Here is a 20,204-nt window from a genome sequence, read left to right as displayed (position 1 = left end):
AAAGTTCTAAACAACTTATATATATATAAATTCTAAACAACTAATAAACCATAAAAAAAAAAAGAAAAACGTACATTAAAATTAGATGTTCAGGCAATCATTACTCGGGCAAAATCATAGTTTAGACAGTAGTTGTTCAGTACTTCGTTGTAGAGGCTTTTTAGTTGTTTAGCAGTAGTGGTTTAGGCAAGTAGTTGTTTAGGACCTAGTTGTTCCATCACATATTCTTTCTTCCCTCTCTCAAAGGGAAAGTAGTGCAGGTGTTCACGGGCAATACTACCGCCATGTGATACTACAACAAACAGGGCGGAGTAGGGTCTTGGACACTTTGTCAGAATGCACTACGCTTCTGAACATGGCTGTAACATCAGGGCATTACCTTGGTGGTTCAACATCTGGCAGGATCCCTCAACGCCAGAGCGGACAAACTCAGCCGTCGATGCACAGCCGATCATGAATGGCATCTCCATCTGGAGGTGGCGCAAGGTCTCTTGCAGCAGTGGGAAGAGCCTTGGTTAGATCTGTTCGCCTCCGCAGAGAACGTGCAATGTCAGCTGTTTTGCATGTTGGAGTTCCCAAGGCAGTACTTGCTCTGAGACGCTTTTCGTCTCGAGTGGAGCTCCAGCCTCCCTTTACGCCTATACCACTTCTACCCAGAGTTCTCAAGAAGATCAGGAACTACCGGGCCCAAGCCCTCTTGGTAGCTCCAGACTCGCCACAAAGAGTTTGGTATGCAGAGCTATTGAGTATGGCCATCGATCCTCCACTCAGACTGCCTCTTCGGGCGAATCTTCTAGTGCAGCAGCAGGGGACCGTTCTCCACCCGAACCTGTCCAATCTCCACCTCCATGCGAGGAGATTGAGCGGCAGCAGTTGATGACTTTTGATCTTCCACCCAAGGTCTGTGATGTTATCTTGGCAGCCAGGCATCCCTCCAGCAAAACGGTATATGCCTATTGTTGGCATAAATTTGTGGAATGGTGCACCAACAAATCTGTTGATCCCCTCTCTGCCCCTCTATCTGAGGTTCTTTTGTTCATTCTTTCTTTGGCCCAGCAGGGCTCTGCTCTGGGCACCCTTAAAGGGTATTTATCTGCCATTTTGACCTTTCTTAGGCTACCTGATCAGCCCTCACTCTTTAAATCTCCTATTGTGAATAGATTCCATAAAGGTTTCACCCATTTATTTCCTCCCACTCCCTGTATCATGTCTCAGTGGGACCTCAATCTTGTCCTAACTTACTTAATGTGTACTCCCTTTGAGCTGATGCACAGTTGCCCTTTACGGCTCCTCACTTTCAAGACTGTCTTTCTTGTTGCCATCACTACTGCTCGCAGAGTGAGTGAGCTTCAAGTCCTTTCTTTCAAACCGCCATTCTTGTCTGTGCACCATGACAAAGTGGTGCTGCACACTAAGGCTTACTTCCTTCCCAAGGTTGTTACGCCTTTTCATGTAGGCCAGTCCATCACCCTGTCTACTTTTTACGCACTCCCACATCCTTTCCATGAGGAGGAGAGACTCCTCCGTCTGGACCCAAAAAGAGCGTTGGTGGTCTATCTTAATTGTACTAAAGATTTCCGGGTGGACGATCAACTCTTTGTCGGGTATGTAGGTGCAAAGAAAGGGAAGGTGGTGCAAAAACGTACCATCTCTCGAAGGGTACTTCTTTGTATCAAGATGTGCTACGCTTTGGCCAAGAAGCAACTCCCTGAGGGCTTGCGTGTTCATTCCACCAGAGCAACAGCTGCTTCCACTGTGTTAGCATGCGGAGTTCCTGTCCTGAACATCTGCCAGGCAGCTACGTGGGCATCCTTGTACATGTTTGCTAAACACTACTGCCTGGACAGTCAGGTCCGTCGGGAAGGCTACTTTGGTCGTTCGGTCCTGCAGGACTTTCTAGTATGATGTTGGTTCGCAGCCCACCTCCGAGGATGGCATTGCTTGGGTATCTGTTCTAAGGTAAGAAATCTGCAACCAGAAGTCTCTATCAGATGTACAAGTTACTTACCTTCGGTATCAAAATATGGCACCTACCGACGCGCAAGTGTATTGCTCGAAGAAAAATCTCCGGATCCAGTCTGACGTCTGGGGGAAATTCTAAGGTAAGTAATCTGCAACTAGAATTTGTCTCTACCGGATATTTCGTTACCGAACGTAAGCAACTTGTACATTAAAAGTGAGTGTTTAAACATGAACTGAGAAACACTCCTGTCCCTGCCCTGAAGTCAATGTTATTAGTAAACTGAGAGGGAAGTCAGGGATCATGTGCACCCTGTGGCTAGGTTCTTATCACACATGGAGCAAATGTTTAGTTTATTTAATCAAACAAACCAGTTTTGTTTTGTGCACAAGAAATTCTAAACGTACATATTTGAAGGTGCACTCATGTGAGAATGAAGAAAAAGACGAATTTGTAAAATAGAACAATTTGCCAAAGATTACACTATCTGAGACCAGTTTATGGGTCAAGTACATTACAGTTAGGTCAAGTAGATTATCCAAGTCACTCTACCTGAAGTTGTAGTAATATTTTTATTATTTTTCAAGGCCTGTCATGAACAGCCTGCAGCAAGAGGAGGAAGCACCTAAGATTCAGCCAAGTGGTACAGCCCTCCAGGAGACACCCCAGTGTCCCTGCTTGAACCCTACCGTACTCACACACTCAGCCACCTCCCCGACTAGGCTGTCCACCACACTACAGCCCAGGTGCAGACATTCACAGTGAAAACACAGGACAACCCTAATAGAAACAGCAAGAAGCCTTTCACATGAGATTAGGACTGAGACCTTCCTCAGAACCCAAGTACGATTTGCATATGGTCAATAAGCGACCATTGCCTGGTACACCAAGAGTACCCCACTCCTTCATGACGTAACATAGAACAGGGCTTCACAACACAGGGTACCACCAACTTTTCAAAGGTAGATCGGGCACTGCAGCCGGCTCCTTCATTACATAGAACAGGACATCACAACACATGGTACACACAGCTACACAAAGCACAAAGGTAGGGCCGGGCACTCCAGCCGGCTCCTTCGTTACATAGATCAGGACATCACAACACACGGTACACACAGCTACACAAAGGTAGGACTGAGCACTCCAGCCAGCTCTTTCATTACATAGAACAGGACATCACAGGACATGGTACACACAGCTACACAAAGGTAGGGGGGCACTCCAGCCTTGTCCTTCATTGCACAGAAGAGGACATCACTACACATGGTACACACAGCCACACAAAGGTAGGGCCGGGTACCCCAGCCGGCTCCTTTATTACGTAGAGCAGGAGATCACAACACATGGTATACACAGCTACACAAAGGTAGGGCCGGGCAGTCTAGGACATCACAACACATGGTACACACAGCTACACAAAGGTAGGACTGGGCATTCGAGCCGGCTCCTCCATTACAAAGAACAGGACATCACAACACATGGTACACACAGCTACACAAAGGTAGGTCGGGCACTCCAGCCGGCACCTTCATTACATGATTACATGGAACAAGACATCACAACACATGGTACACGTACACACAGCTACACAAAGGTAGGCTCAAGCACTCCAGCCAGCTCCTCTATTACATAGAACAAGACATCACAACACATGTTGCACACAGCCACACAAAGGTAGGGGGGCACTCCAGCCGGCTCCTTCATTGCACAGAAGAGGACATCACAACACAAGGCACATACAGCTACAGAAACGTAGGGCCGGGCACTCCAGACCCTCTCTTCCATTACATAGAACAGGACATCACAACACATGGTACACACAGCTACACAAAGGGAGGCCAGGCACTCCAGACCCTCTTCTTCATCATATAGAACAGGACATCACAGCACGTGGTACACACAGCTACACAAAGGGAGGCCCGGCACTCCAGACCCTCTTCTACATTACATAGAACAGGACATCACAACACATGGTACACACAGTTATACAAAGGTAGGTCCGGCCACTGCAGCCGTTCTTTCAGGGCATAGATCAAGGCATCACAAAACATCTTTTCAAGGGCCACCTCCGCACGTCTGCGTCATTGAGTGCGCAGTTGATAATGGTCACCTCTCCTCTGCTGGTCAGGTTGCCCTGTACACACGGGTCCCTAGTCTGAGGCCTGAGCTCCTCGCGGTGCATAGCGAGCGGCTACACCCTGGCACTGCTGGACGGGGGTGAGGGTCTGATTAAAACAGCCCCGCAACCATAATCCTTTCACCCTGAACTAATTACTCACACAAGTGGAGTTTAGGTCAGAGCAGTGCTTAATTTGTGCCGGTGGTTTGCGGTGCTCGGCACAGGCACTTAATTGCCAAAACCGGCACTTATGACAGTCTGCTACATGGAGGCGCTGTTTATTTTATTTAGAGATGAGCACAGGAAGAGTTCTTTATGAATTCAGTAGACATAAAAAATGGCCATTACCTGCCACCCAGGCCATTCTTCTAGCATTGGGGGCCTGGATACTCTAAAGTGCCACCTGTATAGGAGTGTGATGTTAGTAGGTGTGTTTGTACCGTCATCTGCAGCGCTGGCTGGGGAAATGGGTGGTGCAGGGGGCAACGGCCTTGGCGAGGGCCCCAGCAATTATTGTCTTACAAGTTAAGCACTGGGTCTGAGAGAACATTGGAGTAAGCTTGCATTGCAGGTGCCACATTTCCTTGTAGAAGGTTTCCATCTAAACGCTCGGTAGACTTCCTGCTAAGCCTACTTTAGAACTAGTGTTTACATTTCAAGGGCCCCCTTGCACACACATCAGTTCAGTGTCCCACTCACACTTCATTACAGGTGGACAAGCCTCAAGTATGGGGTTGAGGGTGATTTCAGAAGCATCATACATCATTGTGAGGAAACTGGGTAACTGCACTGCAGGTGACTTGATCACAGTGCCCTGCAGCCTTGCCACCAAAAGGGGTGCCTCCTTCATCCCAGGGAGGTGTAACACCAGGCATCGCAAACTCTGTCGCGGAAGGGCTGAGCAGAAGAGACTCATGGATGAAATGACAGACCATGATCTGGAAAGTGACAGGCATTCTAATTTGATAAAGATTGAACATTTCTGTCTTATGCCTTTAGATTATCAAGTCCAGAGGTGGCTTCTAAGCGCTAGTAAATCCATGGTTAGTAAAGATGGACCTTCCAGTGGCAAGAGCTCCAAAGAAGGCCTCTTCTCCTTCAGCGGTACCTGTTGTGTCCAGAGCATGTTTTAGAGAGATCTTTAGATGGGGGTACACCAGAAAAAGATTGTTTTACAGTCAAAGATGCTGAAAATATTGGGGTTTCCAGCCGAAGTGTGACTTTATTCCCGAGACCCCTTAGGACTCTTGAGATGGTCTGAAATTTTCCAGCTAAGGTGAGTAGCTCAGTTGTCAGGACTTTTACATTAAACAACAGATTTTAAATTGTATTCTCCTCTAAGCCGCAAGCTGTGTTGTTCCTTCAGCCAGGTGAGGCATGATCACATTTTGTTTGTGTGCATACAAGACTGTTGGTAGCATGCAAGGTGGCCTTATTGAGGACCAGGGAAGGTTGGAGTAAACCCCATAATGTCGTCGAGAGATGACCAGCACACGATCGGAGGCTTTTAGCTGGTCAGGTGCTAAGGGTCTTCAATCTTTATCTGTGATTTTTGGGAGACGTGTGAAGTTTTGATTGGCGAAGTGTTGTGCTCTGCTGCTGACAGAGTGTTGTTGAAGGTGAAGTCAGAGGATTTCACCAAAGAAAACGGAGGTAGGGAGAAATTCTCAAGTTTGAGTTCCTTCACGAGAGCTGTATCAAATTTGTTTTTGTGTCTTGAGGATTAATTCTTTCAGTTCTCTCTCTGTGGGGGATTTAATATCAGAAAGTTATTTGACATCCATTGTTGAAGTTTCCGGCCTGACAAGAGGGGGAAAATATTATTGATGGTTGATGTCTTTTGATACAACTGCAGCCTGTCAGCGCATTCATGTAAGGTAACTACAGAGTCTGCGGGCGTTTCACCGAGGGGATCCAGGTAGGGACTGTATAATGTTAGGTCTGAAGTGAACCTTGAGGGACCCTGCACTTCACTAGAGCCGCGAACAAGTTCTCATTCTCCAACTTCACAATCTGACAGCGGTTAGACAGGGAAGTGGAAACATATGTTCATGACAGAATCCCAGTCTGAATTACAAGAGTTTTAAAGGTCTGTGGTCAAGTAATGCAGAAAGATCCAGCAATATTAGTGGTCAGAGTTCCCCTTCATCCATGATGCATTAGGTGACATTGATAATGTTTAGAGTGGCTACACTGGGCTGAACCCAGCCTTGAAACCTGATTGGTGATCAGCGAGGCGATGATTGGCTTGAATAATTTTCATTCGTTGTTTAGAAATGCAACATTCAATCATGCCTTTCCGTTGTAAGTTAGTACCAGGTCCGAATATTACTAGAAAAGTTTAATCCAGGTTTATCTTTCTCAGATTTGGGAGGTGGGAAAAGTACTTTGAGAGATATTTATATTGATTAGGAGATTCCAGGATTTTTCCAATAGATAGAAGTTGGATTGATGATGTATTGTATTGTTTCCTGGAGAGACATCTCTAAAACAGTTTGTGAGTTTGAGCTGCTTTATAATTTTTGATTATTCTTCAGGTGATATTGGCACTGAGGTTTCAAATGGTGGATATTTTTTGGGGTGTCATGTTGAGAAAAGATAGGTGTGATGATTTTGTCTTTGTTTGTGTTTGTTGGTGAAAAATAAAAGTAGTTTGTTGCAATTTGCAGTTGAATTAGTTGGGGTGGATTGTGAGCGGTGGGGTCGGCAACTGATTGAAGACGTAGTGCCTGATTACGATCTTGACAGAGGGGTTTACTCCATCACAAATGTCACGGTTATTTGTTGCGCCGTATTACGATCTCCATAAAATATAATAAGACCATAATATGGTGGACAGGATATCCGTTACAGATCGTAAGATCGAAATCAGGCCCTTAGTTTTATTTTGGGTGGGTGCCATTTGAAATGCACGTATGTTGCCCTGTTAGGAGAAACCGAAATGCCGACATTAGGACACTTCAAGGTGTGAAGGACATGAAGATAACTCTTTGGACTTCAGATGCTCCTCACATATAAACTTCCCAAAAGATTGAACGTTCTTGTGGGATATTGGTTTAGGACAACTCATAATTTCCCTCTTTTTGAGATGCAGTTTTTATCTGTGGCCAAGACATAGACTTCTGTAGTCTTTTTAGATACTGGCGGCATCCCTTCCCAAGGACATCAAAGAATGTCTCACCTGCTGCAATGCAGATGTAGCCTTTCTTAAGCCAGTACAGAGCTGGAAAACCTTAAACAGAAACATGAGGGATATACAAAGATACACATTGCCTATTTATTCCCATCTCAAGGAACCCCAAAGTACCAGATTTCGAATATCCTATCAATATTGTGGAGGCACCACAGCATTCACAGTACTGTATGCAGCTTCCAAGGACCTCATTAAGAGTGCCTGGTTAATTGTGATAAGATGATAGCCTTCCTTCTTATTTACACATTTCATCACTTCTAATCATGAAAGGACGATTTCCCATTTTTAAGGGTCGCAGGAAGACTATGTGGGACATAACAGTATGTCTTCTATTTCTATTTCTGTTTACATATGCGCATGAGCACTTTAAATCTGTGGTTTTAATGGTAATGTTAATTTGAAATAAATTTGCAATAGTTACGCCCTGAGACCGTTACAATTGGCAAACCATGTTTTTTCATGATTAGAAATAATGAAATGCAGAGATTAGAAGAAAGACTATGCAGGAACATAATGGTATTTTTTCTATTTCTCTTCTTGTTCATGTAAGCATAAGATCACTTTAAATCTGTTGTTTTATTGGTAATGTTCATCTGTGATCAAGGCTCACAGATAGGAGCCTAAACGCATTGGATTTGTGGCATTTTGCAATAATGTTTATGTAATAAAGCACATTCTGTGCACCATCTTCAGGCATATGGCATTTTCACTGGCGTCGGAGCAGCGTGTTTTCTATGTTAGCAAGTGACTGTTCCTGCATACCGGGGCTGCCCTGCGAGAGTTGGAAGTGACAGAATACATATATATATATATATATATATATATATATATATGCACACACATATATACACACACACACATATATATCTATATATAAATATATATACACATATATATATAAACACACATATATCTATCTATCTCTCTCTCTATCTCTCTCTCTCTCTCTCTCTCTCTCTCTCTATATATATATATATATATATATATATATATATATATTTCTCTTTCAGGAAGCCTGCCCCAATATGTACACTGTTCTTCGGGCAATTCTGAGAGACGGCACAAATCCAGTTCGACTAGTTGCTTTTCAAAAGGGATTTATTATTTCATTCAATAAAGTGCAAGGTGCCACAAAGAAAACTGTTCATCTGTGATCAAGGCTCACAGATAGAAGCCTGAACACATTGGATCTGTGGCATTGTGCAATAATGTTAATGTAATAAAGCACATTCTTTTCGCCAAGATCGGCCATATGGCATTTTCACTGGCGTCGAAGCAGCGTGTTTTCTATGTTAGCAAGTGACTGTTCCTGCACACCGGGGCTGCCCTGCGAGAGTTGGAAGTGACAGTATACATGTGCATATATATATATATATATATATGTGTGTGTGTGTGTGTATATATATATATATATATATAGATATATACATATATATATATATATATAAATATATATACAGTATATATATACATACACGCACACACACACAGATTAGTAACATTGCGGAACCAGGTATCATAAAAAGGTTTAAAAAGAATAGTCCATTGACTGTAATCATTCATCATACATCAGTGCATCCGGTGTAAGGATGTCCAGGGCCAGTAGTGTTGTGGAGCCGATGAGAGGCCAAGGAGTGCTGGGGAAGGGTGATGCGTGGTGTGAGCTGGTTGAGGTGCTCTGAGAGAAGACAGGCTGATGGGCTGAGGATGAGGAGAGGGGGCTGCTGAAGGGGCTCAGGCAGAACTGATGGGAAGTGTTGAGAAGACTGAAAATGACTATGTTTGGGAAGGCGCAGAGCGGGGTAGGAGTAGGGCTTATGGCGTAATTGGATCTTCGGGTGTCGTACACCAGGTGGGGTAAGGACCACTCACTAACCCTCTGATTTCTCATCTTGCCCACAGGTGAATGGCAGCGATGGGATGTACAAATATGAAGAGATTGTGCTGGAGAGGGTAAGTGACTTCAGTTGATAATTGTGTGAGTTACAAAAAATAAAAATAACAGCATACTGCAGTGTATGGCTGAAGCGGTGAGAAAGAGATGGCCTGCACTAGAAGGGATTCAGGTGATGTCCTGAGAGGCCAGCGCCTGAGAATGGGCGGGTATGGCGCCATCTACACAGCACTACAGGTTTATTAAAGGCAAAGTCCTGATGTCAGATCACCCTGCCTTCCTCTGGAGCAGTCACCTGCTGGGTGCATCATAGGGGAGAACTCCTAGAGAGAAACTAGTTTCAAGGGAGTGTTCACAGGTGTGCAGTCATTCACTGTGCAGGAATCCATTGGTGCATTAAGCAATACAAGCAGTGTTTAATTTGAGACAGTGGTTTACGGTGCTCGGCACGGCACTTAAATGTCAACACAGGCACTTGTGGCAGTCTGTCACGAGGTGGCACTGTCTGGCTAATTTAGAGATGACAACAACAACACTTAATCATTAATTCAATATACGTTAAAAATTACTATTATCCACCGCCCAAGCCATTCTTATAATTTTGGGGGCCTGGATAGTCCGAACTATCACACTTGTAGGGTGTGAGGGTTAGTAGCTGTGTTTTTACCATCATATGCAGAATGGCAGGGGCTACGTGTGGTGCACGCTGCAGTGGTCTCCTGACGCACACAATAAGCACTCAATACAAGTAGTAAAAGCAATTGTGATGTATCCTCGTGCAAACTCTGCCCCTGAAAGTACTATCGCAAGCTACAATTCGTTGGTTGTTGCATTAGGTCTGCCTTACAGTTTTGTTTGTTTTCAGGATAGTTTACGTGGCACATAGACTGCCCCCTTAAGGTGTCTTCCAATTAATGATATCACACAAGGTCTCAGGTCCCAACAGGCATCATCACAGAGACATTCTGGAATCTAAAGACAAAGCCAGACCTAAATAAAAGAACATCCTGAAACCTGAAAACTTGATGTGACATCATGAAACAAAATGTCAGCCAAACAACACCAAACATAAGGGCACACAGATCCACCCAGACATCTTAAAGCGAAGGGAAATTCAGGGATCCAGATCCTAACTAGACATCATCAAACAAAGGGTCCTTCTAGGATCCTCCTTTGTGGTGATTGTTGGTGAAGCAGGACTGGGTTGAGAGAACTGGATGTTTCATCTCACTTTCCGAGGTCTTTGAAAGTGTCCCCTCCTCTTTGACTGCTGCTCCCCTGTTACACGTCTGTTGCTACCGCATGTGCCCGTACGTTTCCGTCGATGAAAGACACTTTTGACTTGACCGCCTTCACTTAAGGTAACCTTCTCCACGCTTGTTTCCTCTTAGGTTTTTGTACTGTACTTCCACTGTACTCTGCTTATTTCATTAAATGTCTGAAGGTTTGCTCCACGTCCTCCTTACCCGTTTAGTTCCACTGGTCACGTGTTTAAATATTAAAGTTTCTTTTTGCAGGAAATCCAGCCAATACTTTCGTCTCCTCTAGACCTTTAGAAATAGACACATCCTTTCGTAATAAGTTCCCAAGTCTCAGTTCACAAAGCCTTTACTGCTGTATTCATGGATGAAGAAAATAGATAGGCATGCACAACTTATAAGTGCTGCAAGTGCGTTGCACAAGCAGCAACGTGTACTAAGCACGAGTAAATGCATAAATGTCCATTGCTTCCAAGTGTGTTACGCAAATCAGCTATCTTTATATAGTAAAACTGTTGAATCTGCATAAGCAGTGACTTTGGGTGAGATTTACATATTGGCGGACAATTTACTCCGCACACAGTGACAGATATCTACCTGCAAAATCTAAATCCCATAGGATATATTGGGATTTAGATTTTGGCATTCTGTATATCCGTCATGATTGTGACAGACTAACTCGCCCACCAATATGTAAATCAGGCCAATAGTGGTAATGCCTATGTGAATCATGCGAATACACAATTTGATGTTTGTGTGCCCTACTCATAACGTGTTACAGCTTTATAGCCTGCCCAGGACTTGCTCATTCATTTTTCTGGGATGTTGTTGATCAGGAGCGGGAATGTTCTTGATCAGGGATAGGACCACTGATAAGGAAGGTCTAAAACCCAGGCTGAATCCAGTACCAGCCGATTGTCCTTCTTGAAGTGGGTCTTCTGGAATGATTCTCCATTGAAGGAAAGGGGGTGCCCTATCCCCCTAATCTGGGGGATCCACTTCTGCCCAAGGACAGAGATCTTCTGCAAGATCCTCTTAGATCTAGGGATGGATAGTGCATCTTTTGTGTAACTGAGCCTGGCGAGAGCTAACAAATAGCATGGAGTGTTCTATTGTCCTTCCTTTCAAATTATTGCTTCAGGACAGTATTATTGGGGTGTGTCTGGCTTGCTGGTCCCGAGTATTCAGAAGGTGAGGTCTAGATCAGGCTGAATCACCATGGAGGCTTCTCGTGTCTAGGCATAACCCATCTTGTGCTCAAAAAAGGCTCATACGGCCCTAAAGTGGTCTCAAACAGCCTATCACTTGTCCAGTTACAAAGGTGTACCAGAGCCTGCATCCCCTTTACAGGTGGTACAGGGGTGTCAGTATTGTAGACAAGATGACAAACCTGAAAAAACTTGTCAAGAAATCAGCGAGTGAACGTCCGGTCATCGCACACCATCCCGTACTGCATGCAAGCTTAGAGAACTGTTCCAAGCTCTTGGGATATGTGAGCCAGCTTATTTGAAGAATATGCTGGGACATTAATGCAGGTAAGCAGCAGAGGACCCCGGAAGAGAATCAGAAAGTGCTTCTCGATTTATTAGTTGATATGAATCAAAAATGGCACCCAAATTCCAGAGATTTATTGAGGCAGGAGACGGTGAGCTGCTCAAGCAGCTATCTTGCAGCATTAGCTGACCGGATGGCCGTTCACATGCTTACGCCTGCTTTCAGGGTGAGGGGGCATGGAGATATCAGGCATTGTGTCCTTCACACAAATATTGTTTGGTTGTGTTAATTGTAGCTTGTACATTTCATCAGTAAGCTGTGCTAAATGATGGTGCAGCGAAGCATAATACCTAACAATCGATTAAAAGACACCCAAGACTTGTTGATTAATATTTATATTCAAGATGAAGGACGTTCAACAGAGTATTACAAAACCTTGGTCCCAATACAAAAAGGTAAAGTTAGACCAAAAGTTTAAGTTTAGGCCTTACATCTAAGTTTAGACCAAAATTCTACCTTTACTAGTAGTAAAGTTAGACTTTTGGTGTAAGTTAAACTTTTGGTCTAAACATAGACCAAAAGCCTAACTTTAGTATTAGTAAAGTTGGACTTTAGGTCTAAACTTGGACTTCAGTTCTAAACTTAGACTTTTGATCTAATTTACCTTTGTAAATTGGGCCACTTGCGTCTGGACTTAAAAAGGCTGAGTGACTGTCTTTTTCTGTAATCCAGACCTTTTGTACAGCTGCCATTACACATGCTTTTCATTCCACTGCCAATAGCCCGAAATCAAGACGGTACCTTAGGAACATGAAGCTTTGCTCGCCAAGAGCGTTAGGTGCAATACATGGTGCCTTGATGATATTTCTTTAGGTCACTGAAAGCCAGTTCTTCACATCATGGAAGGTTCTCTTACCGTGATTTAACATTAGGATGTAAATGAAAGTGCTAAACCTGAAGACGAATGCCAATTCATCTAAGAGAATCTATATCAGGATTCTCCCAACAAGTCGCTCAGGAGGTACTGGTAGCCCTGCAGCTGCCTTTGAGTAGCTCTCCTGTGTACGGCCCAACATGCTAAATGAAATGCTTTTGTTTGGTTGAATGTGGTGTGTTTCCAAAATTGAAAATGATCTATTTCTAAAGTACAATGTCTATATTTTCAAAACTGATAAGTTAATGTTGGGAGAAAAAATGTATTTAAGGGTGATAGTTAAATGGTATTTCATGCTGTGCTGGGGAGTTGTTACTGATGTTTTCCCCAGTGCAGGGGCCATCGTGTATATGATTGGCTAGGCCATGTAGAAAGATTCAAAATTAAAATTGAGAAAGATTATTGCTGGTGAACTTGCTTGATGCACTGAGGTGGTCACTGGTAGTTATCAAGGACGTGATTGCCACTAATGGAATCTTATCTGAAATGGTTCCTACTGCAACACTGATAGTCTGTGTTAGTAGAGTGGAGTGATTTTCATTGAGCAGAAGTAACTTTGATTATAGAAAGAGTTGGAGATCCCTGAACTAGATTTTATTAAAGACACAAAGATTTGCATTATGCATGTAATTTTTTATTGCCACGCTTCAAAGAGCAGTAACATTAAAACAACAACTTGAGAATTGTAATGCCCTCTACCCTTCTCTCTTCCCCACCAACTTGCACCCTCTTTAAATGGTCTCATGACCAGCCTTCCGCCGCCCTCCTTTGTTAACAGACGCTCCTCTGTGCTTCATCTCCTCTGATTCTGTACATTCCAGGAGCTTTAATGACCATCTGGCAAAAGGTAAACTGTGATCTTCTAGTCAAAGAATCATCTGAATCTTAACACCTACCTTAAATGTTCTCTTGTTTTTGAAACTTTCTTAATCCTCTCATGTCCGCCTTTTACTTCCATCACCAGACTCGCCTGTCTTGCTATTTTTGGATGGATCCACCTTAAAGGACCTCAACCAAGAACCTAGTCACTGATTCACTCGTGGTAGTCTGAAATCCTGCCTTCTTCTGTCATGTTCATGCATAGGTCATACAAAATACCATTCAGAGTGTTTTTCAAACTGTGGGGTGTAAATTATTTCACTCATTGTCTTTGTTCTCATTGTCACCTCAAAGAACATTCCTTCTGGATTATAAAACGTATTACTTATCTACAACTAGCAAGCATCTAATATCCCCCTGAAACAGTAAATACAACAGAGCTGCTATAGTCACATTTATTTCCTTTAAAGATAGATATTTATTAGCCAGTCAATCCTCCAATTACCTGAAAGTCTTGTTCATATCCAACACACAGTTATACCTTTCTCTTGTACATTGCTGAATCCAAATTCCTTTCATGACACTGTGCTACAATGCCTCTCTATCTGTACGTTTTCCCTCAAGCATCAATACCCTACTGAAAAAGTCTACCTGTAACAAAAGATTGTTTGGTAACTAAACTAAAACCCATCAAAAACAGCTCTGGTGAAATAATTCCAAAGATTACTGCATACATTTCTATGGGATCCTCCTTCAAACTCTCTGACCCCCCTGCTATCCTGCAAAGAAGAAGGCGCAGGACCAGGCTCCCTACAATGGATATTCTCTTTCTAAATCATATAAAAAAAACTTGAGTTGCTGGGATCATTAAACATCCCTCTGTTATTAGCTATAATACTCTTGGAAACCAATGCTGGGGCAACCAAAATTGAATTATGAGAACCATTTGACATCTCTGCCTATGAACAAAAAGTACAAATTATTATAAACAGTGGAGAGGCAATGCCTGACAGTCCCCCCCCCCCCAAGTCCAGCTGAAATGTATCCACCACTGACAGCTGACAGCTGTGATATTTCTGAAGGTGACCTATCAACATTTACACAAAATTATCCACCTCCAGGGGACACACTCTGCTCTCTTTCATCTGAAACCATTTGTGATGTAATATCCAACCACTGTAATCGCTCAGATCCCTTGGATTCTTCTCTGCCACCTGGTTTTTCCTGCCTATTAAATACTCTGCTCTGAGAACAGTATTGCTATCTAGATAAAAAATGCCATATTTATTTTGACAGTGCTCATAACTACATTGATGCTGACATCGTAATTGTGAATTATGTACTACACTGCTGAACAGTTATCCATCCTCAGAAGAACTGTTCATCTCTCCACCTGGCTTTGAAAAGTCTTCAAATAAAATAGCCCTTCTCTCTTCTCCAACTATTTTTATATATGTTCCCTCCAAGAGACCATTTACCACCTTCCTCTTGTTGACCCAAAAGGGACCCTAACCATAGTAATTTGTATCTAATTACCCACGGTATAATCTAGGTTCCTTCTAAAAATTGCATGCCCATTCCATGCCGTTTAACCCTCCAGCCTCTGGATTAGCTCTTCCTTTGCTTTCTGTGTAGGGCTCACCATGTCTCCTCGCCATAACCCCTTGCTAAGCCCCTTCACTTCATTCGCTGAGGAGCCCTGTAATGAAGTGGCTCTGGAGAACCAGCCTGAATCGAAAATGAATGAAGAACTATTACTTGAACCAGTGCTTGCCATTTGATTTGATGCATGGTCATCAAATTCCAGCTCCCTAACTTGATCATTGACACCTTCTTGATTGGTGACCTCAACACTGCCAGCACCGTGACTTCCTGAAAACCTAAAAACTCCATGCTTCTTTTAGGAGTCATATATAACTTCTCCAAGTTCACAATAAACCGTAACTTTTCTTAAAGATCCCCTACTAGTTTCAAATGCTCCTCTAACTCATTGCGATCCTCCTTTGCACTAGAAGGTTGTCCACATACAATATCAACCTTTCACCCCTCTCCTAAACAAGCCACTGACAGGGCACATGACATCTCAGTAACATGAACATCATGACGATAATCCAAATAGCATGCTCATAAACTGGTAAAGATTTCCAGCCCACCTAGACTGGAGATAGCCTTGATTCTCCTCCCCAATCAGTACTGTAAAATATGCGTCCTTCATATCTAATTTCACCATTCAATCTCCATCCTGTGGAAGATCCCGCAACAGACAGATGTCCTCCATCTCGAAGTGCCTGTAAACTACGAATGTTCAGCTCTCTTAAATTTGTCACTGGTCTCCACCTTTTATCATTCTTCTCTACTGTAGCTATCACACTCACATTCACCCTTCCTTCCTCCAAAATCTCTATAATCGCATCATTTTCACCATGTTACTCAAATCCGGATCCACCAATTTATTTGCACTTCAGTGAAGACTAATTCCTCTACAAGGTAATAACATGTTTCATTCTTCCTGTTATTTGTCAATAGTTTTCTGTTCTTATTGTATTTCCCTGGATTATTTTCCTCTTCCATCTCCACTCTTCGCCTTAGGAAAGTGTTCTTCCTCGGAGGCACAAGCTCTCTTCTTTCACCCAAAGAGGCCTTAACTGCTTTCTTGATAGCGCTTAAATCTCTTTTTTGTACCAACTCGTTAAGAACTTATCTGTGCTCTCTCACTCAAAATACTGGTTTTGCCTTCTGTTTCGGACATTTTTCTCTTTCTTCCTCAAATTGTAAACCACTCAACTCCTAGAATAGACTTTTTTCTACAAATTTATTTTACTGCTTGTTAGTAATCGTCACAATTTCTTTTGAATGGCTCCTAAAACCAATTTTTTCTCCTCTTTAAAAACACTATCTTTCTTGATATTCATTCAGTTTGAAATTGTGGAATGTCCATAGATCTTCTCTCTAAAGACTCCACCTTTCTTAAGTGGCATTCATTCTAAAGATGTCTCTGACTCAGCTTTTTTTTTACAGCTCAATGCACCAGTGCAGAGTTTGCTTCCAATTCCTCACAACCCTCCATGGATTCAATTCCATTACAAAATTATCTTCCCATTTCATCAGAGACATGAGTATGTCTGCTACGTCTTGATGTTGCTATCTTGGTCACCTCACCCTTTCTAATTTGATCAGGACGATTTTCCTCTGAAAAACACTATAGGTCCTGATCATTTGTGCATGTATAAGAACCCGCAGGTAAGTGAGTTTACAGGTGGGTCCTTATCCGATGTTTAGCGACAGCCCATGAGGCATGACAGCTAGCTTATTTTTAACTTTACAGGCACTCAATTATGAACTGTTTTCTTAACCTACTCCTATCTCCTAACACGGTCTCTGTACATTACAAACTACAACCCTGTGTATTTTTCTTATAAATGCTGTATCATGCACACCCTTAAAGTTTTTCCGGTTAAACTAATTTCTTACCCTACTCACATTAACACCCTCTCAGCCGACATTCATCATCGGTCTCTCTCCTAATTTAATAAAGTTAAGGTACTTAGCCGTCAAGGAGCAGAATTTAAAAAGGGATGAGTGCTGGTGTAGAAGAGAGCTGAGGACAATGGGTGTGTTGGTTTTGCTGTGAGGTCTGGCAATAAAAGATGAAAGACACAATGCTGGTCTGTGGGCTTGTCATGAGATACTCTAATGGAGTTTTCAACACCATAGAGATATATTGGGGATTCTTCGTCTTAATGTTGCACCAGAAAATCGAGAACTTTCTGTATCCATCATCTCTATATCACGCACTCTGTTTCTCTGTCTCAGCCCTGTCAGCATCCTCGGTGCAGCACTTTGTATGACATACATGTAACGCTAGCATGTCATTGCCTGTCAGTCCTAGGCGCTGCAGTGGCATCAGTCGCTACACTTGCTGAGCAATTTGATTCTGGTACATTCTTAAATATTACACTGTTGATAAAGCATATATTCTCACTCCATTGTGAATCAGTTCAGAGGTGTCTGCAGGCACCAGCAAGCTTTAGAACTTGCAGTGACCATGGAAACTGCTGCTATGGATGCCCCAGCAGCAACAACCAGCCCCACGTCCAAAGAGGAGTAAAGCCTTCTAACGTTACTGTCTGTGCCATCACTGTTTGCAGCAACGTCACAGTGACAAGTGTCCTTGGGCTGAGGGAATGTGGTACAATGTATATGCCTTGAAAGCGTGGTGAATTGAACGAAGATTGTGCTGACGAGAAGAGAATATTCATTTAACATTATTATCCCAGCACTTCTTTGAGACAGAGCAAGATAAATGAGTTTTCATCACCACATCTGACTTACCCCCACTCTCAACACAAACACAACCATTGTGCCATTCCAAAAGGATCTACATACATTCGACCACCCACCACCAAGGAATGCTCACCCACTACAAGCACATAGTCACGGGCTCAGCATTAATGGTGGCAGGAGACCCCTGAGAGTGAGAAGGACATTGAGTGCCACCAGAAGTTTAGGATGAGCTAAAGTTGACAGGAGCCCCACAGGAATGGGGATGTCTTTATTTTAAATTGAGACCTTCTAGATACCCCATGTAATGTGTGCCAGCAGTGACTTCTGATATCTAACGGTACCAGGTTGGCCAGAAAACTAAACCTACAGCACTGGCTCATTTCATTGCTAAACCTCCCTCCACTGTGATGGATGGAATAAACCCTATTATATTGACTGTGTTCAATGAATGTACATTTAAGTTTTGGAGATGCACTAACCTGCAGTCACATGGATGCACTAGAAGAACGAGTGATGTCATTTTTATGGGGTTTGTGGCACAAAAAAAACATGCCCCCTTGCACTTTTCAGATACTAAAGTCTACCAAGCAAATTACATACAGTGTTCTACATATAACAGAAATGGCTTCTCTAAACCAACTATATCATCTCTTGCGACAGTGAGCCCTAGTGTGTGTGGAATGTGGGTTCTAGGTTAATCCTACATTCCTAACTAAGAAAAAAAAATATCTCCACCAGAATATGTGGTGATTTTAAACTAACATTTTCCTCACTGGCGATAGATTCCCAATTTGTCTAGTCAATGCTGGCAGAACAAACTCACACATTTCCATGGCTACCAAAAGCTGGAGTCAGAGGGGGGGCAATGTAATACTTGATAAAAAACATTGTGATAACAGGCCATACCAATCCTGAAAAGTTGCATGTATTTCAAGATGTTTGAAGGGATATTGGTTACTTGGGATCCTACTATCCGTCACCCAGGCAGTACACCTAATGGTCCTGTGGTGTCCTGCCATCAGCCTGTTTACTAGAAATCACTCCCCAAAACATTTTAAATCATGTTCCACTGTCTACTCCAGTCCAAATTTATTACTGCTGTACAGATTCATTCTGACCTAGGTAGTCCTTTCCTTCTTCAAGCCCTAAAGAGACAATGTCGTGGAGGTGGAATTCTGTTTGTCCTATCATTTCCTCATTCCTACACATACTCTCAAATATGCATACACATTTTCTTGTGTTTCCTCTGTCTCTCTTCCAAACTGCACTTCATTCCTTGTTTCTCAGCTTTACCAGGTTTCTTTAGTCTTCCCTGTCCTAGATGCTGTGTAGACGTTGCTTTGAATGCTGAGCTGTGGTTCGCAGCACCTGGCTAATCACTTACACTTGCTTTGGCTTTAAATCTAGCTTATTTCCTTTGTTTTGTATAAACAAACTTCATTTCTAAAGTTTGCCCAAGTGCTGTAGCAGAACTCTATTACCCAGGGCTAGTAGATCATTCACTCCAGATATTTTCTTTGTGTCCTAGGAATTGTAGTCCTGATTTTATAGCAGGATATACACAACAACAAGAACAAGGACCTATGAGCCCTATTAGATTATGAGGGTTAAGACCTCTTAACCTGTCTACAGTTATAGAACACTCCCCTCATGAATTTGTAGGTGTGGAGTATACATTGCTCAGCGTTGGTGACATATTGTAGAAGGTGTAGACTCGTCTCAAGATCCAAGTGATAACATTGTGTACTAGTTAGACCCTCTTCTTCAGACATGTTGGCACCACATAGGACATTCCTATTGCCCAAGGGAAGTACTAATGGAATGAGCTAACATAGAAGGTACTTAATGTTGCAACAGAACACACTAGATGACTAAGAAAGGTGTGCAGGGCACCTCTCCATATATCAAAAATCCAGTCAGTGTCCTCCAGAATTCTTTGGATGCTCCTGGAGGGGAAGAGTGGCCATCAACCAGTCCACAGTAGGATATTCCACATTTTCAAACTGAATCCGCAAGTGCCTTAAAACAACAGTGTAATAAACAGGTTGATGTAGGTACTTTTTAATTCCTTGGTTTATGCTGTAGCCAGCAAGTGTTTCGTCTTTTACAGACTTCTTCAGGGCAAGAAATCATATAGTACAGAAAATTATTTAAAATAAATATTTGTTTAACATAGAATAAATAGTGTATCTCTAACCACTTAATGAAAATCTCTCATAGAATATAAAGTTCAAGGGCCTAATGCAAA

At 42.7% G+C, this 20,204-nt stretch overlaps 1 protein-coding gene across 8 annotated transcripts in view; it reads left to right on the top strand.

Moving 5' to 3' along the window:
- Window positions 1-20,204, top strand: part of DLG3 (discs large MAGUK scaffold protein 3) — a 1,213,683-nt gene that overhangs the window by 696,850 nt on the left and 496,629 nt on the right. For all 8 annotated transcript variants that reach the window (XM_069209533.1, XM_069209549.1, XM_069209524.1 and 5 more), the window contains one exon: window positions 9,175-9,225. In XM_069209533.1, coding sequence (XP_069065634.1) covers window positions 9,175-9,225 — 51 coding nt within the window. The remainder of the gene's footprint in view (window positions 1-9,174; window positions 9,226-20,204) is intronic.

Source organism: Pleurodeles waltl, chromosome 2_1 (genome assembly GCF_031143425.1).
Source record: "Pleurodeles waltl isolate 20211129_DDA chromosome 2_1, aPleWal1.hap1.20221129, whole genome shotgun sequence".
NCBI classification, from domain to species: Eukaryota; Metazoa; Chordata; class Amphibia; order Caudata; family Salamandridae; genus Pleurodeles; species Pleurodeles waltl.
The sequence above is the reverse complement of the archived record's forward strand: the minus strand, read 5'-3'. Positions and strand labels throughout refer to the sequence as shown.